General features: G+C 41.3%; 1 protein-coding gene across 1 annotated transcript in view; it reads right to left on the minus strand.

Annotated features, from left to right (window-relative positions):
* Positions 1-27,170, minus strand: part of kiaa0586 (KIAA0586 ortholog) — a 210,980-nt gene that overhangs the window by 177,600 nt on the left and 6,210 nt on the right. Inside the window, exon 4 of the mRNA XM_028822337.2 lies at positions 3,853-3,922. Within this exon, the coding sequence (XP_028678170.2) occupies positions 3,853-3,922 (70 nt within the window). The remainder of the gene's footprint in view (positions 1-3,852; positions 3,923-27,170) is intronic.

Consider the following 27,170-nt stretch of genomic DNA (forward strand, 5'->3'; position numbering starts at 1 on the left):
ATCATGTCCAGTCAACTGAATTTACCACAGGTGGACTCCAATGAAGCTGCAGAAACATCTTAAGGATGATCAGGGGAAACAGGATGCACCTGAGCTCAATTTTGAGCTTCATGGCAAAGGCTGTGAATACTTATGTACATGTGCTTTCTCAATTTTTTTATTTTTAATAAATTTGCAAAAATCTCAATTAACTTTTTTCTCGTTGTCATTATGGGGTGTTGTGTGTAGAATTCTGAGGAAAAAAATGAATTTAATCCATTTTGGAATAAGGCTGTAACATAACAAAATGTGGAACAAGTGATGCGCTGTGAATACTTTCCAGATGCACTGTATATAGATTATTACTTGGGCACTCCTAAAGTTTTAGCTCTCTGATAGATTTTATTTTGCATTTTTCAGCCTAATGATGGCCTCCTTCACTTGCACTGACACCTCTTTGGACCTCAGCTTGAGTTCCAGTGAACAGCCACCACATGCAAATTCAGTACTTTGAATCAACTCCAGACCTTTTTATGTATTTCATTTGTCACACCTGGCCATGTCATTGATAGGTCAGTCACATGTCCAGTAACTTTTAAGCCTCTGGAAATGGAGGGACTCTTAATGCAATACCTTTGTTAAACCCCAGCAATTACAGATGAAAGTCTGTTCTTCTGTCACATCTTGATTGCTTAATTTCAAATCCATTGTGGTGGTATACAGAGAGAATATGACAAAAAATGGCATCAATGTCCAAATACTTATTTAAGGTCTTAACTGTATGTGTGTTTATTTAGATATGCTTCCCTCTATGCTTCCACCTAGACCTAATTTTTGAATAAGAACCCTGCTTATGAAGCTGCTCTAATGACCAACATGAAGTTAAAAACATTTGTGTTGATTTATTTAAATGTAATAAAGTAATCTGGGAACGCCGTTCACAGCTTGATTTGTTTTGGTTGTGCATACAGAAAGCAGCAGATGCAGCTGGCCACAGAAAACAGGCATTTCATGACAATTCCATTAAACAAAATTAATGATCACAATTACAACATCATGGGAAATAATCTGCAATTATGATTTTTGTGATAATTGTGAACCCCTAATTTAAACCCATTACAGCCTTAATCAACATAATTATTAAAGAGAAGGATTAACAAAAAATGGCAAAGGATAAAAAAATACACATTAAAATAGCATTACCCAACCTGATAATCCAAATTGGCATCACAGGGGCAGAAGTCTATCCCAGAAGGAGAGTGGCGACCCATCACAGGGCCCAGACACGCACACCCTCACTCAAAAACACAAGAAAATAACAGACGTGTGATGACAGATGGGGGGAAAAGGAATACGTTAGCAAAGGCAGATGTAGGCAAAGATAAGAGAGAAGGAATGGTGGAAATGTGCAATCACAGACACCTTTATGAACGCCACAGCAGTTACCACAAAGGCTACACAGGGAAATGGCAAGAGAGGCACCAATTAATAAAACTTGTTTATTAGATAAGGAATGTTTAATAGGATTTATTCAGTTACAGGAATTTGTGCATTTCACCGTACTAAAACCCAGCCACAGGGGATGCACAAACCAGTATGTTTCTTCATGCCAGTTCCAAGCCCGGACAAATGGGGAGGGTTACGTCAGGAAGGGCATCCGGTTTAAAAATTTGCCAAATCAATATGCGAACAACAATAGAAATTTCCATACTGGGTAAACAACAACCGTCACCAGTACTGTTAGCCAACAGGGTGCTGGAGGAAATTGGGCTACTGTTGGCCGAAGAAGAAGAAGAAGAAGAGAGGGGAAGACGTGGATGAAGGCAGGAGGAGAGGAGGAAGGTAAAGAGAGTGGAACTGAGGGTAGGAACTTTGAATGTTGGCAGTATGACCGGTAAGGGGAGAGAGTTAGCAGATATGGGACATGTGCAGAGGAGAGATACTGGGTATACTGGGAGAAGGGTGCTAAGGATAGAGCTGCAAGGCAAGAGAAAAAGAGGAAGGCCTAAGAGGAGGTTTATGGATGTGCTGAGAGAGGACATGCAGGTGATGGGTGTGACAGAACAAGATGACGAGGACAGAAAGATATGGAAGAAGATGATCCACTGTGGCAACCCCTAACAGGAGCAGCCGAAAGAAGAAGAAGAAGACTGGGCACCGGTTGTTAGGACATGCAATGGTTGTTATGGGCGTGTCCTCGGAGGTCACGACCTGAGCGCTGCAAACGCAGCGGATATAAAGAATCTTCCTGGGCAATCTTACTCTATTCGAGTAGCAAATAAAAATCTTACGGCAGAAGGAAAAATGGATGGGGCAAAATACTGTCAAATCCTTGAGGAAAACCTGCTACCCTCTGCCAGAAAAGTTAAAACTGGGCAGAATGGTCACCTTTCAACACAACAATATTTTGCATACAGCAAAATTGACCACACAGTGGCTGAAGGAGAAAAAAGTGAATGTCCTTGTGTGGCCAGTCAGAGCCCAGACCTAAATCACACTGAAAATCGGTGGAAAGATTTGAAGATAGCAGACCAGCAACGCTCACCATCCAATGTGAGCGAACTTGAACAGTTCTGTAAAGAAGAGTGGGCTAAATCTAGGTGTGCAAAGCTGATAGAGAAGTATCCCAACAGACTCGAGGCTGTCATTAAAGCAAAAGGAGCTTCAACAAGATGACAGTGACATCTCAGTAGGTCTTGTTTTTGATTTTTTATCATTTTCCTGAACTGTAGCTGTGATATCTTTCACTTGGATATTATAGATAGCATTGAGTAAGTAAAGCTAGGAAGAAATATTGGTTTGTGTGTTTTCATTTAAGGCTGTAAAGCAAAAAAAAAAAAAAAGGGAATATTTCGAAGGGGGGGATTCTTTTCTACATCCACTGTACATGTCCTGAGGTTGCCTTCTCTCCTTTATTAGAATGTCTTCAAAGAATTTGCAATTTCTTATCATCAAACCTCGCCCCACGTGAAGCATAGATGAGCACAGGGCTGGTTGGCGTGTAAAGATCCAAGCAGCCCAATACCCTTAAAAAAAAAAAAAAAAAAAATACTGTGGCACTGAAAAGGATCCTCAATTCTCCCAGAATGCACCTTTCTGAAATAGAAAATGATGGGCAGGCATCCCCTGTTGGGTATACAGTATGCTTGTGAAAGGACCACCAATATATTATTTTACACTGCATGTCAAAACAAGGATGATGGGGGTATTGCCCACCTACAGCATTCCATTTTAATATTAGAGGGGACACTGTTTCATTCTGTTTGGCCCATTTTACACAAATACCCCCCCTCACCCCCAAAAAAAGGGCACAAATTTATCAATGCTAAATGCTAAAATGCTAGCAATAGCCACTCATGTTACCCTTCATCAGCTGACAGTGCACAAGGTGTGTAATGAGTGATACGTACAATGTATGAGAACAAAGTGCAGCTGTCAACATGGAAATGAAACAGTCGGGGAAAGGACCGAGGCGAGAACGATGAGATGGACATTCAGAAGTGAACTGTGGGAGAAGAAAACAAATTCCAAGGAGTTACAAGGACTGAAATGAGAGAAACAGGATGAGACGGTTTGAAAATGTTAAAAAAGCAAATCTGCCTTGAATTTGATTAGGGGACGCTCATGTAAATAAAGCCTAATTACAAACAAACAACATAAGGACAACAATCACCAGCAGTCACCAACGGCCTGCAAACGACCAATTTAACACAAACACAAGTACATATTCATTAAGAGAGCAAAAGGTAGAGAAGAACCTCTGGAAGAGGACCAGGACGATAGAAAGTGGAGAGGCCCCACCCTTGACATTCATATTTAATGGACATTAATTCATTATTTACTAATCTTATCCCATATAGAATTGAAACCCACCTGTTTTTAATAGCTGCCCTCACCGCTTCCTTCTGTCCAGCAGAATACTGTGAGATCAGTACGTCATTCCCTAAAAAGAGAGCCCAGTATAAGTTAATATTGTCCCACAATGCCCACCCTTACATAGCAAAGATTAAAATATTCAGTTTCATAAGTCAGGCTGACATCGCTCTCGCAGATGGCTGGTGGATGCACGCCTGCACTTCACTGTGGCGTTATATTCGGGCCTAACATTTTCTAAAAACCTCACCTGGTCTTTAAAGATAAAAGCAGAACAGAAGTAGAACAGAAACCTTCTTACGGAGCCGGAATACGTGCACCCACACACAATAAAAGCGGCTTGACGTATGTGCTGCTGTAGGGCCAGATTTCCTAGGTCATCAATCATCACAAGTTTTTCTGTTACTCGCCTTGGATTGCAAATGACTTTACCTTGAAGAATCAAAGATGATTTAAAAATAAATAAATAAATAAATAAATAAAAATCACAGATATACACTCAGTGGCCACTTCAGCAGGCTCTCCTACTTGTAACACAAATAATTTACTACAATGCACTCCCAGTCACGTGGCTGCCATAGGCATTGTGCACACTCTCCTTCGGGTTCCATGTCAGCCAGCTGTTTCAGTTCCGGGGCTGACATCAAAACGGACTAGCTCTGCCGTTTTTTCCATCCGATCGCGTGCCCAGACTTACGATAAATGATGCAAGTTGCATCATTCAAGCATTGAGTCAAACGTCAGGAGCTAAAATGGAGAAGGGCTTCAAACTATAGGTTTCAAGCTACAACAACAATTACGAAGGTAAGATGCGGACGTATTAAAAACTTGTTTCTCTACTATGAACTTACATGAGGCAAACACATGATGATATTAGGCTTCTTTAAAAAAAAACAGAATTTCAATAATAGCAGCAGATTCCTGGAACAGCGGTGCCAGTGTAACATGTACTGCAAGTAGCGTAATGTGGCGATGCACGCCATTGGCTGCTTCTAACGTTACCACACTATGCCATGCAATAGGTATGCGAATTCACTTGGTGTAGGGGCTCATGGAACATAACACAGGGACATTGGTCCTAAATAAAATATTTTATGTTGATTTATGTGTGAAACCACTGATTTGTGTGCAAAAAGCAATCAGATAACCGATTTTTTTTTTAATATTCAGTCTTGGGCCAAAATGGGAAAAAGAAAAATAATTAGCCCTGAAAGAGTTAAATAAGTAAACAGATACATATAATAAAAACAACAGGCCTACATCAACCACATATAAAACCATCTGGCTTGGATAACAGAGAACTGATGCTGTCAATAAAGAGGCTTGTAGGTGACAATAAGATGAGGTCAGACCTCCCCAGTTGCCCCATGGCTTTACATTTAAAGTCATTCATATTTGGACAGAGCAGGTCCAGCTTGTACTGTCCACAAATGGACCAGGTCTAATAGACGCTCAATTGCTTGTTTGAAGTCATCAGCATTCAGAAAGATTCACCATTAAGATATTGGCATAGACTGAATCATGTCTGTTGTCAAATGAGCCAGGATGAAGGAACTTTACTTTCCTGGACAGTGATGTGGATCAATTCAGCCCGCTTTTTAATTTCCTGATCATACATTTTAGCTTTAATTGTGCTCTGCTTCCATATTCACCATTGCGCATTCACAGAATTTTCCAGTCCCCTTCCTGCTTTGTCCACTCATTCTGATGAAACTCGTCCAGTATTTAAATAACGTTTGAAATAAGGGGTGTAAGTTGGTTGTTCCATAGAACCCAAAGTATCATGTAGCCCTGAACTTGCCTTAACTCACTATGAGATGTAACAGTTCAAATAAGTTATATGAAAGCAAAAGAACATTTCTCATCATATGAAGTCAGGCTGGTTCTGAATCTTTTCCACCTTACTTTGATCCTCGCTCTGGATCTCTGCCTCTTCCAGATCCAGACAAGTTAACGAGACTTCTATACACTCGTGTCATATGAGGAAACTGTCAGGACCATCAAAATACTTTGTTGTAATACTCTCTCACCTCGGTCTCTCTCCTCTCTCTGAGCCGCTGCAAAGCCCTGCCCGACAAGAGTTCTGAAAAGTCTGAGTGAGTCTTCGTTGCCGGCAGTTCTCTCCCCTGCTCTACTGGACTGAGATCTGGTGACTGTGAAGACCATGAGTCCAGTGAACTCATCATCATGTTCAAGAAACGAGTTTGAGATGATCTGAGCTTTGTGACATGGCGTGTTATCCTGCTGGAAGGAGCCATTAGAAGATGGGGACACTGCGGTCATAAAGGGATGGACATGGTCAGCAACAATACTCAGGTAGGCTGTGGCATTTAAACGATGCTCAGTTTGTAGTAAGGGGCCTAAAGTGTGCCAAGAAAATATCCCCCACACCATTACACCACCCTGAACCATTGACACAAGGCACGATGGATGCATGCTTTCATGTTGTTGATGCCAAATTCTGCCCTTACCATCCAAATGTCACAGCAGAAATCGAGACTCATCAGACCAGGCAACGTTTTTCCAGTCTTCTGTTGTCAAATGTTGGTGAGCCCGTGTGACTTGTAGACCTCAGTTGCCTGTTCTTAGCTGACAGGAGTGTCACCTGGTGTGGTCTCCTGCTGCTGTAGCCCCACCATCTGTTTCAAGGTTCGATGTGTTGTGTGTTCAGAGATGCTCTTCTGTACACCTCGGTTGTAACGAGTGCTTATTTGAGTTCCTGTTGCCCTTCTATCAGCTCAGACCAGTCTGGCCGTTCTCCTCTGACCTCTGGCATCAACAAGGCATTTCCATCCAGAGAACTGCCACTTACTGGATATTTTCCCTTTTCCAGACCATTCTCTGTAAACCCTAGAGATGGTCGTGTGTGAAAATCCCAGTAGGTCAGCAGTTTCTGAAAGCCTCAGACCAGCCTATCTGACACCAACAACCATACCACACGTTCAAAGTCACTTCAATCACCTTTCGTCTTCTCCATTCTGATGCTCAGTTTGAAATTCAGCAGGACATCTTGATGAGGTCTACATGCCAAAATGCACTGAGTTGCTGCCATGCGATCGATTGATTAGATATTTGCGTTGACAAGCAGTTGAAGAGGTGTACCTAATGAAGTGGCTGGTGAGTGTATGTGCTCACGACGCAGACGACTCCTGCTATTCAGTGCTGTGATCACCAGGATTACAAGCACTAAAGGCATAGAAGACATTCTGGAAACACAACAACGTGACAACAGTCCTCACACTCTACCAAACAGAAATGATGGCAATCATATTTTCCCTAAAAAAGGCATCATTAATAACAAAGGAAAAATGCTTCAAAAAACACCTGAAAACTGCCCCAAAAAAGCCAGAATAACACCTGAAAAATGCCAAACACACAATGGAAATTCTGCAGTGGGCTGGCGCCTAGCCCAGGGATTTGTTCCTGCCTTACGCCCTGTGCTGGCTGGGATTGGCACCAGCAGACCCCCCGTGACCCTGTGTTAGGATATAGCGGGTTGGATAATGGATGGATGTTAAATGTAATTGTTCGTCCAATTGTATTGTAACTTATCATTGTTAAATATTTATTTACGCTTGCACTGTATATTAGACGAATGAAACAGAAGCCATATTGGCACTACACCCCACATTTCCACAAACGTTTTTAAGGAGCTTTCTACACTGGGTTGGGGATCAAGTACCTTTTGGCTTGTGGACAAGACCCTCAGGGATTGTTTTTGTCACAGACACATTGACAAAGGGGGGTCCGTAATAAGTTTATATGTTTAATATGTCACTGTGCTCTATACAAAAATATTTTATAAATCTTTTCCTTCTCTGCGGTGGGCTGGTGTCCTGCCCGGGGTTTGTCCCTGCCTTGCGCCCTGGGATTGGCTCCAGTAGAGCCCCGTGACCCAGTAGTTAGGATATAGCGGGTTGGAGAATGACTGACTGACTGACAATGGAAATTTACAAATAGGCCCTTAGTGTTCAGCCTTCGGAAAATGGCCATTAACCTCCTGCAATGAGAGGGCTGTGCTCCATTACAAACAGATTTTTCCTTGTGCAGTCACAGAAAGGGCACGCAAGGAATCTCTTGAAAAATAAGATGCTCACCGTTAACCGATATGTACTCTGGGAGCTTTAAACAGAAAAGAACGCCTCCAGCTCTGATATACTGCTGGTCCAGAATACACAGAGTGTGAATATGCTTTTTCAGGCCTAAACCTCATTTTTTACTAACATGAGGACCTACTGAATGCAGAAAACAAGGACAACCTTCTTAAAAATGCAGTCCAAGCGTGACCACTGGAAGTATCCGGGCCGGGATGAGGGAGGATTTCTTGCCCGGCCAGAAAATCGTAATGGAATGGCGGCCTGATTTGGGACACTACCCGTCCGGGACCCCTTATAATTCCTCTCCAGGCTGGGATACTGGATGGACAAGAGGACTGATGAGAGCTGGAAGCCGAGAGCAGTTCAACCTCCAAATTAATAGGTGGCAGTGTTCTTTGCCAATGGTCCCAGTTTGAACAACCACAGGGCTGCATGGGAATTGGGAGTTCGGTAGTACAGCCCTGTAGGGGTTCTCGGGTGACAATAGATGGCACTGCCGGGGGAGGACCTCCCCGTTTTCCATGACGACTCCCGGGTGCTGCTTAAAAGAAGCCTGCTGCCACACCTCGGGGAGTCAGAGTCAGGTGGAAGAGGGTGAAACTCACACTTCGTCATTACATTAAGGGGTCACCTTCAACTGAACTCTTTAAAACGAGACTGAAGACGCATTTCTGTTCTCTCGCTTTCCGTGACCTTCAGTGATACTGATGGCTCCCTCCTGTTAGTCGCTTGTTTGTTTCAATTTACTGCTCATTATATTTGTGTTCTATTGTATTTTACTTCTATTTATTTTATTTATGTTTACTGTATGTTATAATTTGAAGCACTTTGGCTGCAGCATTACTGATGTTGTTTCAAATGTGCTCTATAAATAAACTGACATTGACATTGTATACCGGCTGCATTAATTGTCACAAATGAGCTGCGTGGATTAAAAATCCGTTATTTTGAACCTGGAGTTGTGTTGGGTCGTGTGTTTCTGGGATTTAGGGGCTCAGTGATGCCCCCTACTGTTCACACCACTCTTAATGCAGACGGATACATAAATCACTGTGTCTGTGCTAAACTAATGGTGTATGGCTCTGCACCTGAGAATGATTCTGATATGGAAATCAATTTGTGAGGTCAACATGTGGTCTGAAAACAAAACTTGAGAATTCGATATTTTATGTAGTGTTCAGATTATATATATTTATATTTTTCTTTCTTCATCTTATAATGCACTTTGAGCTACATCATTTGTATGAAAACGTGCTACAGAAATAAATATTGCTGTTGTATTTGTGGACGGTACGGCCAACTGTGTTCACAGACGGTGATTTGCATGACAGAATCAGGCCTGATTTTAATGAGATGCCACCTGAGGGCCTGCAGATCACGGCCATCCAACATTGATTTTCGGCCTTGTCCCTTGTGCTCACAGACTTCTGCAGATTCTGGAAAACTTCAATGATATTATGTACTGTAGATGATGAGATATTCAATGTCTTTGCAATGTTATGTTGAGGAACATTATTCTGAAATTGTTCCACAATTTGTGGACGCCGTTTCTTTGCAGAATACTGCACCTCTGCCCATCTTTACTTCTGAGAGACTCCACCCCTCTAAAATGCTCTTTTTGTGCCCAATCATGTGATTGACCTGTTGCCAATTCACCTAATTAGTTGCAAAATGTTCCTCCACCTATTTCTTTTCAATACCACTTACTTTTCCAGCCTTTTGTTGACCCCCGTAACCAACATTTTTGAGACTTGTTGCTGCCATCAAATTCAAAATGAGCGAATATTTTTCATGAAGTAGTAAAATGTCTCACTTTCACCATTAGATAGGTTTACATTTGAATAAATTATGGCTGTCTGAGATTTGCAAATTTATTGCATTCTGATTTTATTTACATATTACACAGTGTCCCAACTTTTTACTTTGTGTGCAAAGTGTAGGGAAAGTACTGGAATCGTCCAAAAATTCTATGTAGACATTTTGATGAATCTCGACATTTTAGACTTCCTTGACTTTCTCACAAATAAAGTATAGGGAAAGTATTGGAATCTTCAAAAATTCAACTTCGAGATTTTGATTTATCTCAATGTTTTAGACCTCCCTCAGTCCGAAAATATCATTTTTGGAATTATGTCTGTGTGTGTATAAACACGATAACTTGACTGCGCTTTCACTTCGGTCAACCAAATTTTGCATACAAGTATGAGGTACAAAACGTAGACGTCTATCAACTTTTTTGTCCGTTTTCATAACCGGAAGTGGTACTTTTTTATTCATGCAGCTGCACAGTCTGATTTATTCAACTTCACTTTTATAATAATAGTTTAATATATTATCATTTTGATTTGATTTGTTGTTGATGGTTCTTTAATGTACATAACATAAAAATATAATCATTGTATTGTGGTCTACTCCTCAAATATCCATCCCCATGTCCGAGTATACGTGACAGTCTTGGAGAGACCACTCCCGATTTTTTGGAATTAGAACACTCTGGACGAGATCAGGCCATTCAGCCCAACAAAGCTCGCCAATCCTGTCCTCTTATTTCTTCCAAAACAAAATCAAGTCGAGCTTTGAAAGTCCCTAAAGTCCTCCTGCCTACCACACTACTTGGTCGCTTATTCCAAGTGTCTATCGTTCTTTGTGTAAAGAAAAACTTCCAGATGTTTGTGTGAAATTTCCCCTTAACAAGTTTCCAACTGTGTCCCCGTGTTCTTGATGAACTCATTTTATCCTCACAGTCTCGATCCACTGGACTAATTCCCTTCACCATTTTAAACACTTCAGTCATGTCTCCTCTTAATCTTCTTTTGCTTAAACTGTAAAGGCTCAGCTCTTTTAATCTTTCCTCATAATTCATCCCCTGTAGCCCTGAATCAGCCATTTCGCTCTTCTCTGGACCTTCTCTTGTGCTGCTATGTCCTCTTTGTAGCCTGGAGACCAAAACTGCACACAGAACACCAGATGAGGCCTCACCAGTGCGTTATAAAGGTTGAGCAGAACCTCCTGTGACTTGTACTGCACATGTCAAGGCGCTATATAACCTGACATTCTGTTAGCCTCTTTAATGGCTTCTGAACACTGTCTGGAAGTCGATAGCTTAGAGTCCACTGTGACTCCTAAATCCTTCTCATAAGGTGTACTGTCGATTTTCTGACCACCCATTGTGTATTCAAACCTCACATTTTTAAATCCTACGTGTAATTCTTTACATTTACTGACATTAAATTTCATCTGCCACAAATCTGCTCAAGCCTGTATGCTGTCCAAGTCCTTCTGTGATGATATCTGATATATGAATTCCAAATTATCTGCCACTCCACCTACCTTGGTGTCATCTGAAAACTTAACCAGCTTTTTACTTATATTCCTATCTAAATCATTTATATCTATTAGAAATAGCAGCGGTCCTAGCACTGCCCCCTGTTGGTCACCACTCTTAACATCGGCCAATTCTGATGAGGTTCCTTGCGCCATCACCTTCTGATTCCTGTGTCTGAACCAATTCTGTACCCATCTAAGAACATCACCCTGAACTCCCACTTCTTTTAGTTTGAATTGGGATTGTAAATGTTGCTGTGGCGGCACGGTGGGGCAGTGGGTAGCGCTGCTGCCTCACAGTTACAAGACCCTGGTTCGCTTCCCGGGTCCTCCCTGCGTGGAGTTTGCATGTTCTCCCGGTGTGTGCGTGGGTTTCCTCCCACAGTTCAACGGTGAACTGGTGATTCTAAATTGTCCCTAGTGTGTGCTTGGTGTGTGTGCGCGCTCTGCGGTGGGCTAGCGCCCTGCCTGGGGTTTGTTTCCTGCCTTGCGCCCTGTGTTGACTGGGACTGGCTCTAGCAGACCCCCATGACCCTGTAGTTATGATATAGCGGGTTGGATAATGGATAGATGGAAATGTTGCTGTAAAAACCTGTACGTAAAGCTGGGATGCCAGACAGAGCGCACCAGGACTGCCAAGTCTGCAGAACTGCTAGTCCAGCAGACTACCATTTGCAGTTTGGCAGCCCCTACAATTGTTTCTGATTATGCCCCACCGTGTGCGTTTCTTTGTCAGATTTAAGTCCGACCGTAGAGAAGGACACAAGGTAAATCAGACACTGCTGACTACGGTTCTGCACATTTGCTAATTTGCTAACTGCATTAGGCCTAAGAGTTGGCACTGAGCTAGGAGTGGCTCTGCGTGATTTAATGCACGGAATCTGGAGAGCCTTTGATTCAAAGGTGAGTTTAGTCCTTTTACAAGGAAAACAGAGCGTGTGTAGGTGGAGTTTCTGAACGGAACAATAAAAAGAAAATCAAACCATACATATAAAAACACAGGCGGCACAGAATAAGCACAGAATTTTTTTCGCCTGGAGCAGTAAAACATGTTCGACATTGTAATCGCTTTTGTGTTATCTGCAACAGACAACTTGGCCCGGTGGAAACAGTAATTAAAAAGATTGCATCTCCTGGCTTCGAACCAGAAAAAAGCCGCGCCTCGGAGGAAGTTCACCTACAGCACTTGCAAAAAGACAGCTCCAAAATCAATAACAGTGAGGATGTGGAGTCAGGATTGCTGCTCTGGAAAACAAAGCGTTGCACATCCGGTCAATAGTAGGCAATAATTCTTTTCAAATTTGGATGACAGTAACTCAACAAAATTGGATTCCACAAATGGAACACGTGTGTCATATCTGACCCTATCAGTGCCCTAAAAAAAACCAAAAAAACGAAAAGAAGTTGAGCCTTTTGTGAACACATCAGGGCTGGGGGGATCCAAGAGGAAGTCCCCACGTTATGGCTGGGTGGCAAACTGAAAGGAAAAAATTACCTGAAATGAAATTTTATTTGCACTCTGGGGTTTCGTTGAAAACATTCCTGGGCCAGTCAACGCAACTCTGCCAATTCCTGTTAGTGATCAAAATTCACAACTGGCCGAGGAATCCTTGTGGCAGGAGATCCTGCAGTGTGGAAGTTCAAGTTCAATGTCAAGCCCTTTATCGTCATTAACACAAGGAGATTACTTTTATGACAACCCCATGTCGACTTTATTCTCAACATATACTTGTTTTTTCTTCACTGTGTCCGTATTTTTATTGTTAAAGTCGCAAAAAAAGAAAAAGATTCCAGGGATCCAACAGATTACAGAGATTCCGTTAGTTAGTGTGAAAGTCCTCCTACACAATAACTCTCCTCCTCCTTGCTTCTCTCTCGTCTCTCTCACACCAGCCACGATTCTTTTCAAAGGTAAAGTGCAGGTTCATTTGTGTAATGTATTTTTACTTTATATTTTGTATTCATCATTTTTAGATGAATATTTTTGGATTGTAGAACAAATCATCGGAGTTTCCATTATTTCTTATGGGGAAATTTGCTTTGATATATGAGTGCATTGGATTACAAACATGTTTCCGGAACGAATTACGCTTGTAAACCAAGGCACCATTGTAGTTCGGGTATTACCGTGTGGTCACGTAGACACAATACATAGAAAAGAAAGGCAGTGTGCTCCGTGGTTACTCTCTCAGGTGGGCGTTAGCATACCCTAATTTCCTATATGGACCAATAGCGTGAGTTTTCCGAATTTGACTTATACGACCGACATTATAAAAGGTGCATTTAAAGAATCGAAGTAACACTTGAAAAACAAAATTCAAATAAAATAAAAGGAGAAAAATTGAATAGTCATACAAAATGTGTCAAATATTTTCAAATGTGTTGTACACAGTGTTAAGTGATCAAGCAACCAGAGCAAATTATTATTGCCCAATGTACAGCAGCTGTGGACGAAAGGCCGAGACAACAGCAGGCAGACATCAATTCAAATAAGCAGAGTTCTTTTATTCTTTACTATTCTTGATGAGCAGAGGGGTCCTTGCCTTACAGAGCCTGTCAGCTTTTTTTCTCACTGACTCTCTGAAGTGCAAAAGCCCCATCATAGGGGGTGAGTTGTATTTTTATAACAGAGATCTTCAAAGAAACGGTTTAGAAAAAAAATAAGCTTAGTTTCATCCAAAGGTCACAGAACATTCTTACACAATTTGTTGATTACAACGGAAAGCAGAAATTCTAATCTTTTCTTATATTTTTAATTAAGCTTATCAGAAAACTTGTCATACGTTTGGCATCTTAATTGGACGATAACCAGACACTGCTGAGACAAGCCGGGAAGTAGTCAAAAACTGCATTCCACACTGGCAGTCCTACTCTATGTAAGCACGCTTATTTATGTTATAAAAATACCTAACCACACAGAGAACATGCAGATTTTCATACAGAAGCTAGCAATAGATTTTAAATTCCATTCTACACAGCATAAACTGTCGTTGCACCTATTAATGAATTACACGAGGGACGTTCAAAAAGTTTCCGGAATTTTTTTAAAAACTCTTTATTTATTAAGAATTTCAAAATCAAATGACATCACTTTTCTACATAGTCACCTTCCTTTGCAATGCAGTTTTCCCAGCGTCATAGCAACTTTTTAATGCCATCAGCAGAAAATATGTTCGGTCGAGTGCGTAGCCACTGATGCACCACTACTGCCACATCATCATTATCGCAAAATGAAAATCTTCATCCCGTCCGGAGCGCTCTGCATCTGTCACACTAGTACGGCCATTATTGATTGAACATTTCAATCCACTCATGGACGACTCTACGCAAGAGAACTTTATCCCACCCCTATACTGAGCACACATGCGGAGATGAATTTGTGCTCCCGGCACACCTTCTGCCCACAAAAAGCATATGACAGAACGTCGTTCCTCTTTAGTGTAATTTCGAAGTTTCTGCAGCCATCTTCACCACAAGGTGATAACTCGAATACTAAACTGCAAGGGCAGACAGATAGTCACATGACCCTCTCAGACACGACCGAGTAGTAATTACTTGACACCCACTGCATGCCCACCCTACCTGGAAAGGGGTCTCTCTTTGAACTGCCTTTCCCAAGGTTTCTTCCATTTTTTCCCTACAAGGTTTTTTTTGGGAGTTTTTCCTTGTCTTCCTAGAGAGTCAAGGCTGGGGGTCTGTCAAGAGGCAGGGCCTGTTAAAGCCCATTGCGGCACTTCCTGTGTGATTTTGGGCAATACAAAAATAAACTGTATTGTATTGTATTGTATTGTACTCCTCACGCCTTCACCGTTTCCAACAAAAATATAAGTGTGAAAACTTTTTGAACGTCCCTCATATATTGGATTATATTACAGGGAGATTGACTCAAAACAGGCCACAAATATTCCGTTGCTTCATCCTAACGGGAGTTACAATGTGAACCAAAAAAATATGCTCAATACCTTGATGTCTGTGGAATCAATTGCATTACAAACGATGCTGGAAGTGGTTTCCGCTTTCTGCCAGACACATTTCGACGTGGCACTCCAAGTTCCTGAACGTATCGGCAAGCATCTTGGGGGAAATAGCTGCAATTTCATGTTGGATGTTTTCCTTCAGATCTTCCACAGTGCGAGGCTTGTGCCAATAGACTTTTCCTTTGAAGGAAGACATGTGGTGGTGTCAGATCTGGCGACCGTGGTGGTGGCCAAAGCCCCTTTGAAATGACCCTGTTGCCAAAGGCGGCCTCAATTTTTTGCAAGGCTCCTTGCCAATGTGTGACATCAGCAGCGAGGCAGCAGTACAACCTCAGCACCACCGTGCCCCCACGTATTTAACACATGCTTTAATGCACCTCATCATGAAAATGATAGCAGCAGGAATATCATGAAATTAATGTATTCTGTGTGGTGATCGCTGCCTGTGCCTCCTCTCAGTGCAAGAGGAAGTCAGTTTAAGAAGCAAGTAGCGATTAAGTGTGTTAACTGAGAACACTTAACACAAAGCATTTAATGTGCTACATTAACTTATGACGGAGTTTGTTAATCTAGTAAATTAAATATTCATTTTAAGATGACGTTTTAAGAAGTTTAGTTTACGATGTTCTACTTTAGTGACAAACTATGAGAATAAAGTCAACATGTCGACTTTATTCTCGTCGTAAGAATCGAGATTAAAGTGGAAATATCGAGAATAAAATCAACATGTCGACTTTATTCTCGTCACTTGGAAATATTAAAGTGGAAATGTCGAGAATAAAGTCAATATGTCGAGCCAATAGATAGCAGTGATTCTGTTAGTTATAGTGAACGTTGTCCTACATGATAACCCTCCTCCTCCTCTCCTCGCTCTCGTCTCCCTCACACCAGCCACCGATTCTTTTCAAAGGTAAAGTGCAGGTTAATTTGTTTGAAGTATTATTACTTTATATTCTGTATTAATCATTTTATATGAATATTTCATATTCCATTATTTCTTATGGGGAAATTTGCTTTGATATACGACTGCTTTGGATTACAAGCACGTTTCCGGAACGAACTATGCTCGTAAACCAAGGCACCACTGTAGTTCCGGTGATCATGTAGGCACAATACATAGGAAAAAAAAAAGGCTGTGTGCTCCGTGGTTACTCTCTCAGGTGGGCGTCAGCATATCCTAATCTCCTATTTGGACCTATAGTGTGAGTTTTCCGCATTCGACTCATACGACCAACATTATAAAATACTGGAAATTATAGAGTAAAATCAAGCCCGACTTATACATGGGAGAACATAAATACGAGTATATACTGTATTTGGTCTTTTTGGTATTTAAGACCAGATTGTTGATGTCACACCCTGCTGTCAGGTTCTGAACCTCTTCCTTATATGCAGCTTCACCGTTGTCCGATACAAGGCCAATGACAGTCGTATCATCCGCAAATTTAAGAGGAGGGCCTAGCAGGGGATCAGAAGTACAGTAGGTTCAAAAGGGCTCATTCCTAGGGCGGTTGGGGCAGGATTGGGGGATGCAAGTTGAGGCAAAAAAAATCCCAAACAAAAATTTCTAACCCTGGTGTTACCTTCAAATTGGTCCCCCGGAAAGACTTGCATTATTCACTTGGACATGGCAGTGCACTCCGTTAAAAGGCAGCAGCCCACCAGGCCTGCTGCTCATCCTGAAGCTATACAGTAGAGTAGCTCCATCCTGTGGTGAACTGATCTCAGGGCTTCTCTTATATCTGTAACAAGACCGTGATCCCCTGGGAACAAGCCTCAAGTGACACAGAAGCAGTGAGTGACTCCATGGGGTCAGACTTGTCCTTTTAAGGATAGACTTGTGATTTAATGGGCCTAGAGATAAAATGACAATATATTCCAGCACAGTAAAGACCAACAAGTATAAAAGATATGCTGTGTAAGACGTCAAGCTCAAACCTAAGAAAAACATCAATTGGATGCAATTAGTGCAAACTGCTGCAGCCAAGAATGTTAACAACAGACACTCAAACAACAAGAGCTACTGCCATACCCGGAGACAACCTTCTGGAATATAAAAAGAAAGACAAGAACCGCATTCTCCTTGTTGTCACCTATAAGCCACATCTTGAAGCACTTGGAAAAATTATAAAAGAACTTCAGCCAATGCTATACAATGATGAAACGCTGAGAGATGGATTTCCAGAACCTCCTCTCCTGGCATACAGACAACCGCCAAACCTGCAGCAGCTAATTGTCCGAAACTCCCTAAGTGAACCAACACAAAATGGCACACCTGCCTGCCTACAGAAAAGATGTCAAACGTGTGCTCACATTTATAATACGGCCCACTCTGGTGGGTGTAACAGAGCAAGACGCAGAGGACAGGAGGAGATGGAAAAAGAGGATCCACTGGGGTGACCCCTAATGGGAGCAGCTGAACGAAGAAGAAGAGGAAGAAGAAGATTCAATGAATAGTAATGATGATGATGCGAATACCGTAAATACTTTCAAAAAATGTACAAAACACAAAAGGTACAATGTCAGAAATGTAAAAAGTACAATAATGATACAACTAAGAATAGAAAAAAGAAGAATATTAAATGAATAATGAAAAATGAATAATAGTGATGATGCTAATACTGTAAATACTGTCAAAAACATACAAAACACTAACAAGTACAAAGTCAGAAGTATAAAAAGTATAATCGTGATACAATTAATAATAATAATGAGTGAGAGAGGACATGCAGGTGGTGGGTGTAACAGAGCAAGATGATGAAGAAGAGGATAAGGAAAAAGATGATCCGCTGGGGCGACCCCTAATGGGAGCAGCCAAAAGAAGAGGAAGAAGAAGAGGAAGAAGATTAAATTAATAATAATGATGATGCTAATACCGTAATACTGTCAAAAATGTACAAAACACTAAAAGTACAATGTCAGAAATGTAAAAAGAACAATGATGATACAAATAAGAATAGAAAGAAAAATAATATTAAATGAATAAATGAATAATGAATGAATAACAAAAAATGAATAATAATGATGATGCTAATACCGTAAATACTATCAAAAACTTACAAAACACTAAAAGTACAATGTCAGAGGTGTAAAAAGAATAGTAATTAAATAAGGATAACAATGAATAATAATCTTTATATATAATACGCTACCGTGGCTGTTCATTTGTCTGTCCAGGATTTTAAATCACCTCTTAGCTCGCAAACTGTTTGAACGATTGACCTGAAATTTGGTGCACATATACTACGTGACGTCTACTGTCCGCTTTCAGGGTGATGATTGACCTCCAAGGTTATTCCTCTTTTTATTTTTATTTTATTTTATTGTAGAATCAACTCTCGGCAGCAGGATGGCCGTGTGGCGCATGCATACGGGCGCCATTCTCATTTCCTCCCACCTTCGCCGTCACTTCCCCTACCTCTTCATATCTTAAATCATTCTTGATGAAGATTGAAGACTTAAGTGCTAGCTTAAGTGAAAATTAAGAAAAACGTACTAAGTAATTGCAACACAAACACTGACTTAATCAGTTTTAACGTGAAAAGATGCCAACAAAAGAAGAGAAGAAGTGGACCGCTAGGGTGGAGAAAAGAAGATCTGCTCAGGAAGCAGTAAGCGCATCAACCACTGAGCAAACGAATGATAAACGTACAGAGAAAGAGGATAAAAACTAGGAATGGTCAAGTCCAGTGTGCAGTGCGCCGTTACTGGTAATAATAATAATGCTAATATCATATATACTATTCAGAATATGTCTATTGTGTAGTATACCCCTGATTGGGAAAACTGCTTAGGTGCACAGTCATTTACTCAACTGACACTGTTCAGCATAGCGGTTTGTCTCATTAAGAAATCCTCTCGACTATGTCAATAACTTCAAGTAAGTCAGTGGATCTTGGCTGTCAACGTTTCCTTTTATTTCTGGCTGCCCCACAAAATCAAAACGAGGTGGTGCTGGTTTATTTGAAGCGGGGTCAACAGAAACCCAAACGCGAGGGTCACTTTCAGATTCCTCAGACTCACTTTCCCTGTCTGTTTCAATTTCACTGCCTGAAGACAGATTCACTTCGTCATCACTGCTCCCCAACATTACTACTCGTATCACTGTCAAGAGCGGGCAACACCTGGGCTGATGAAAAAGGTTTTTTTTTTTTTTTTTTTTTTTTTTTTTTTTTATAAGACGCCATTATGAGGCTAGAAGAAGAAGCGTCTACACCATGGGTGTCGAACTCTGATCCTGGTGTGCCGCAGTGGCTGCAAGTTGTCATTCTAACCATCTTCTAAATTAGTGACCAGTTTTTGCTGCTGATTAACTTCTTTTGCTTTCGTTTTAATTAACTTGACTCAGGCCCCTTAGTTGAAAATTTTTCATTAATTAGCAGCCAAACAATAATGAGACACAAAACAAGTCGCCTTATGAGCAGCTCACCTGTACCCATCATGCAAATTCTGAAAATAAAGAAAGGTGAAGGTCTCAGTAAGGTTGATCTCTCAGGTCACCAAAACATGTTGACGGTGTGCTTAGAAAAAACAGAAAATTCAGTTTTGGAAATGTCTGCTGTGGCAGAATGAGAACAGCAACAGGCTGTGGAATTAAATAACAGGCTTAATTAACAGCAAGAATCGGCTTGTCATTAAGAGATTGGTTAGAGTTTGAAATCCCGGTTTAGCTGGTCAACTGTCGCCTTGTTTCACATCTCATTTCTGTTTGGCTGCCATTTAATGAAGAAAGGAATCAATTTAGAGGACCGAACCCTTGAAGAGAAAAAACAAGAAAGGGTCAACTCAGGTGGGATGGTTGGGAGACAAAGTCACCGAGGCGAGATTACGTTGGTTTGGACATGTGCAGAGGAGAGATGCTGGGTATAATGAGAGAAGGGTGCTTAGGATAGAGCTGACAGGTAAGGGGAGAAGAGGAAAGCCTAAGAAAAGGTTTATGGATGTGGTGAGAGAGGACATGCAGGTGATGGGTGTAACAGAGCAAGATGATGAGGACAGGAAGATATGGAAGAAGATGATGCGCCGTGGCGACCCCTAACGGGAGCAGCTAAAAGAAGAAGAAGACTCGCTGTCCTATTGCAGTCTCAGCATACAGCATCATGGAGGATCTAGACCTGATGAATGGAGCTGCAAAATAAGGTTCACTTGTGCTAGTGTGCTGTTTCATTAAAAGGAATGTCAAGTGACATTTCATTATTGTTTGTTTTGTTGTAGCTGTTGCTACTTACAGTAAAAAAAAAACATAAAAACCCAAAAATCTGAATCAAGGAAAAATAAAATAACGAAAACCCAAAAAACTGTATTTGTGAAAAAATAAAATGGATTCCATAGGGCCCTAAATAAGGTGAGACCATCTGCCACATTACTGAAGCTCAGCTGAAAGTGGAGTGTGCAACATGACAATGACCCTAAACATAGCAGTAAATCCACCAAGGAATGACTGAAAATAAAGAAATGAAGGGTTCTGGAGTGGCCAAGTCAAAGTCCTGATCTGAATCCCACTGAGATGCTATAGTGGGGGGGATACACTCCTCAAACTTTGCACACCTGAAAAGAATTCTGCATGGAGGAATGGGAAAAAAAAACAAAAAACTTTCTCCCAGTTGATTTCAGTGATTGCCGGACAGTTCCAGGAAATAATAATAATAGTAATAATTCATTACATTTATATAGCGCTTTTCTCAGTACTCAAAGCGCTATCCACACAGGTAGGAACCGGGAAGCGAACCCACAATCTTCCACAGTCTCCTTACTGGAAAGCAGCAGCAGCACTACCACTGCCTAATAACAGCTATTAGAGCCAAAGATGGACTTTTTCCAGACAGAAATGGTGTTATCTGTTCATTTTTGTTGAATAAATTGCTGCAGTCAAAGTCAAATGTTCATTTTTTCCCCTTAATTACATCACTCTTATCTAAAGAGATTAAACCTTGATATGTCCACATATATTAAAAAGAAACAAATCCGGGGGTGTACTTACTTTTTCACGACTACGTGGGGAGAATATATGTGGGCTTCACTATAAAAAGGAATCCTCCAGTTGTGAAATCAAACGGAGTCCAAGCATTAACCCACTGTGCCCCTAACTGTAACCAAGCATCCACTTTCCAAGTTTGCATCCTGCACTCACTTATACAAAGCCATCTGCACCCACCAAGAATTTCTTTTGGTTTTAGTTGTAATTGAATTTGCAATATCAAGGAAAAAAAAAAAATATATATATATATATATATAGCTGTTTTTTTTTTTGTTTGTTTGTTTGTTTCACTCCAGTCAAAGCCACCTCCCTGGTCTCGGTTCTTCAGTACAAGCTGGGAAGCCTACAGAGAATGGTCTCATTTTAATGTGCTTTATCTCCCCCTAGTGGCCATCTCGCTTTATGCACAATAGTGGTCCCGTTTGATATTTTGTGTTGTTCTAAAAATTTCAGAAAATGACACAAGATCTTTTTGTCAGATGTTTCCATGGTGTACCGAAGTAGAATTACAAGCAGTTCAGAAGTCTCAAAGGCTTTTCTAGACAATGACATGAAGTTTATGCAGAGTCCATATTTGCAGTGTTGGCCCTTCTTTCTTTTTCAAGACCGTCTGCAATTCACCCTGGCATGCTGTCTGTCAATCAACTTCTGGGCCCAATCCTGACTGATGGCAGCAGCCCATTCTTGCATAATCAATGCCTGGAGTTTCTCAGAGTTGGTGGGTTTTTGATTGACCACAAGTTCTCAGTGGGATTAAAGGTCTGGTGAGTTTCCTGGCCATGGACCCTAAATTTTGATGTTTTGTTCCCTGAGCCACTTAGTTCTCACTTTTGCCTTATGGCATCATGCTGGTCACCAAACTGTTCTTGGATGGTTGGGAGAAGTTGCTCTCAGAGGATGTTTTGGTCACATTCTTTATCCTTGGCTGTGCTCTTAGGCCAAATTGTGATTGAGCCCTGCACTGCCTTGGCTGACACGAATGGTCTCAGGATGCTTGACTGTTGGCAGTGCCACTCACCTTTTCTTTTTTCTGGATGCCCCAAACAATTGGAAAGAGGATTCATTAGAGAAAATGACTTTCCCCCTGCAGTCCTCAGCAGTCCAATCCCAGGATATCGGTCTGTCCCTGATGGCTTCTCTGCTGCCCTTCTTGACACCCACCAGGCCATCCTCCAAAAGTCTTTGCCTCACTCACAACCTGCCTGCTGCCATTCCTGAGTAAGCTCTGCCCTAGTGGTGCCTGCAGCTGAATCCACTTTAGAAGACGCTCCTGGTGCTTGCTGGCCTTTTTTGGGCACCCTGATGCCTTCTTGACCTTTCTATTGTAACTCAATCAGCATGACAGAGTGACCTCCAGCCTTGTCCTCATTGACACTCTCACCCGTGTGAACGAGAGGATCACTGAAGTGACGTCAGCAAGTCCTTTTGTGGCAGGGCTGACATGCGGTGGTTTTTTTGGATGAAGTTCATTTTCATGGCAAAGGGGGACTTAGCAATTCATCTGATCACTTGTCAGAACAAATTGTCATCATAAAAACTGAGGCAGCAAACTTTATGAAAATTCATGTTTGTGTCATTCTCAAAACTTCTGGCCACGACCGATTTTTGTTATTCTTTAGAGTGTACTGCACTACTTGGGCTTGGCGACGACTCAAGAGTGCCCCCAAATGTTCACAGTCCGTAGAAGAACACTTTATATTTTTATAATGAAGCACTGTAATGCACTAACAATGCCAGCTTCAAAAGCCAACATTGAAATCAGCTCCTCTCTGCTTACATGTGCTACTTTTCAGGAAGGACTCTTAATCCAGGCAGCTGACATAACAGACTGAGGGGCTCTGTAGCGTTTCAAATCCTTGGCACAATATTCAGATAATGGAGTGCACTCAGATGACGAATACTAATCTCTGTTTATTGATTGCATTTGTACTTCTGCCTATGGGCGCAGCACCTAAGCATAATACAGAAGAAGGAGTCCTGCTGGAAATATTTATAAAGTAAGGCCTCAAGCCATAATTAGTTGTACTTAAAGTCCCAAATCGAGTGCCTAACCCACCAATACTTCAGCTATCGGAAGATGGTGTCCATCAGGGAAAATGATATTTATAATAACGATTTACTTACGCTTCACAAAAGTCTCCTGCAAGACACGCTGTCCATGAATTAAGATTTTCCAATTTGATTCAATCATCACAGATGATAAAGCAATCCGCTATGTAAAAGTAAACTGAACTGAATGTCGTTCCAAACTTGACTTTGTGGTGACTGTTTTAGAAAAGTAAGATGTCACATTTATGGCTCTACTTGCTGCGTGTGATTGTCGGGACAAAAAAATAATTTGAAGACTCCCATTGTAGTTTTAATATGTTGGTGAACTTGCGGAGGCCATCAGCTAAGTGGGCCGGGACTGGTCGTATCTTGTCTGAGACCGACATGTAGTCGAGTGCAGCTGTGGCACAAAGTAAGTGGGGCAGGATGGAACAGGTTTCAGGCAAACAAATGTGTGATAACTCGTTATGTGAACGTACAACACGCATGTACCACAAAGCTGAGTGTGTCTGCTTGTTTAAATGAGAAGTGAGGTGCATGCAAATGCCGAAAAAATGTAAACGTGCACGCGTGTGCCATCTCACCGAGAGCAAGTCACACTTGTAGAAGCTTCTGCCTCTTTTGTAGAATTTACACCAACTCCTGTGGCTGTGGTTGAGCAGAATGCTACACACCCACACACAGACGTCTTTTGTAGTGAGAACTGAGGTGCGTACAAGCTACACTGACGAGAAAGTGTAGCTGCGTTTTCCTGAAATTAGCAAAGTTCAGCAGCTCTACTTTGCAAAACGGGATTCAGCAATAGCTTGACGTGTTGAAACGATTCCACAGACAAAATATCTTTGTTTAAAAACTTTAGCAAAAATTCAAAGTTAAAACAGTTCACACAAAAAAGGGGGAAAAAATCGATAGAGCAAGAAAAGAAAGGTTCTTGTTTAAGAAAAGTTCTGTTTAAAGCTTACGGTGGGGGGAAATAAGTATTTGATCCCCTGCTAAATTTATAAGTTAAATTAACAGTCTGTCATGTTTATGGTACTTTAATTTTAATGGAGAGAGAGAGAGAGAGACAGAATTGTAACCAAAACTCTAGAAAAAACACATTCCACAAAAGTTATACATTGATTTGCATGTCATTGAGAGAAATAAGGATTTGATCTCCTACAACCCAACCAGAATTCTGGTACCCACAGATTAGCTGTGGATTACAATCAATCAATCACAGCTCGTTGTGTGTATAAAGCCCACCTGTCCACAGAATCCATGTCTTCCATTCTAACCTCTCCACCACCACGGGCAACACCAAAGAGCTGTCAATGGACGTCAGGGACAAGGATGGAATGGGCTACAAGACCACCAGCAAGAAGCTTGGTGAAAACATTCGGGCACATGTATAGGCCCAGATATTCATTGGCAAACTTAAGACAGGCCTGTACTGTACCTGTGCCTTCTTGAGTAGGGGGGAGCAAGATGACGGCGTAGTGTGTTACCAATGGTGTTCTGTGGTCCCAACTGCCTTCAGATCATTAACAAGCTCACCCACATACCCCTCACTTTTCTCATGATCACCCTCACCACCCCATGAGACAAGATCTTGCATGGAGCTCTTGACCGAGGTCGGTTGATGGTCATTTTCTATTTCTTCCATTTCCGAATAATCGCACCAACAGTTGTCACCTTCTCACCAAGCTTCTTGCTGAGGGTCTTGTAGCCCATTCCAGCTTTGTCCCTGACGTCCTTTGACAGCTCTTTGGTGTTGCCTATGGTGGTAGAGAGCTTGGAATGGAAGAAATTGATTTTGTTCTGAAATTCTTCAATCAGATTCGCACATAATAAGTGTTCTTTTATTGGGAACTTAAAGTGAGGAAAATGTAAAACAGCACAGGAATTGTGTCTGACAAAAGCATTCACACCAATGAGAGGCGAGAGAGATTGAGGTCATTTATATTATGTACAATGCCTAGAGGGGCTGGGTGGTCTCGTGGCCTGGAACCCCTGCAGACTATATTTATTTTTTTCCAGCCGCCTGGAGTTTTTTTTTTTTTTTTTATCTGTCCTCCCTGGCCATCAGACCTTACTTTTATTCTATATTAAGTGTTCCCTAATTTTAATTACTTATTTTGTCTTTTTTCTCTTTCTTTGTCATGTAAAGCACTTTGAGCTACATTGTTTATATGAAAATGTGCTATAGAAATAAACACTGTTGCTGTTGAGAGGACCGCGGATGTGGGCCGTTAACCGGAAATGGTTGAGAGGAGGGCAGGACTTGGAAAAAAATCTCTTGGCAATAGTCTTGTCTCGTCTCAAGATTTTCTTTTATAATAGAGAGATTAGGATAAACTCTGGCACCTGTAATTCCAGAGCTGGATTAAGTGAGTCTGAGAATATTATGTTATGGATCCACAATTTCCAATACAGGCTGCAGCACACTATGACACACAGTCACAATGCATATTTCAGCTCCCACATATGGCCAGGCGGCACAATAACAGTGTTCATAATGCGACTCAAGCTGCTAACAGCAAAACATATTTCAGTACCACCAAAGCATGCTTGCAAAAATTTCCCAAGAATAAAACCATTAATGAAACGATGATGAGGGAGAGAACATCATCACACGTTGCAGTAAGACAGGAGATTATTTTAGTAAGTAGTGACTTGTGAGAGGACTCGATATTACAATAGTCGCATGATTAGTATGGGATGTTGTTATAGTCACTTACAACAGCAGGAATATTTACAATACAAAGTGGAACATGAACAGGTTAACAGAACACATTGGATAAGAAGGGAAACGCAGGGCACATGTAAGTCAGTATGTGTGAAGTGTGGCCGTCAGGTCATGTAGTATACCGACGTCTATAATAATTGTCGGAAAACGCAATTTGTTGCATAAATGTTAATGTCAGCGAAAATATTCCCCTGTGTGTAAACCACAAGTACCTGTACATTTAACTTGAGTTTCGATGTAACTCTGGAAAACGTAGTGTAGCAACAGGGCTTGGCAAATAAACTCTGACGTTATTAAATGTCTGTCATTGTGACTCGGTGATAGTCCTACAATATGCTAAATGAATGGCGAAATTACCTACGCTGTAATATAAAGGGAATATCATGTTTTGAGTTGTCAGTGTTATGGAATCTCTGTAGTTTTTCCGTCGTAATGTTTCTTGTTGTCTGGCAGTTTGTCGCTGCTCTTCAGAGGGGTTGTGTGTGTAACTCAATTTTCGTTCACTGTCAAGGTGTGAGACTTGCTGCCGCTGATCTTCGGATAATGTTGCTCTGTGGTTTGTCATACGTTGTCTTTGTTGTTCTGAGGCATCTTGACTGTGCTGGTTCGTCTGGCGTGATGTCGATGTTTCTGCTTGGTGTGAGTGTGTAGGCCGGCGAGGCCGTTTCTGTTGGTTGCAGCAACACTGTATGTGCCTTTTCATTTTATCAGTAGGCTTACATTGAAGTGAAGGAAAGAGGAGGTGTAAAATGGTAGTGTCATAATGCAGTTTCGGTCAGTAACAAAGTATGCACCGAATAAACACTCAAATACCATAGTCAATAATCGGTCACACTGAAGACTTAAAGATAAGACCAAAACTCTGCCAGGAACACGCATTCCTCACTATTGTTGTGGCAACCATTCTTTATATCGAGCACGGACGGACACAAGCAAAATAATATAAGGATGTAAAAAAAAAAGTCAATTTGTAACCGTAAAGCGCAGCCTGAGAAAGACACCAACACTCACATTATGACTGACTGATCTACTATTTGCTTTAAAGGCTGTTTCTCCCTAGAAATGTAGTACTAGGGTGTTGTACCGTGTTAGCCATTATGAATGTAGAGAAAAGCCAAGCAAAATGACACCTTTTATTGACTAACTAAAAAGATTACATCTTGCCT

This window comes from Erpetoichthys calabaricus, chromosome 16, assembly GCF_900747795.2.
Source record: "Erpetoichthys calabaricus chromosome 16, fErpCal1.3, whole genome shotgun sequence".
Taxonomy (NCBI): Eukaryota; Metazoa; Chordata; class Cladistia; order Polypteriformes; family Polypteridae; genus Erpetoichthys; species Erpetoichthys calabaricus.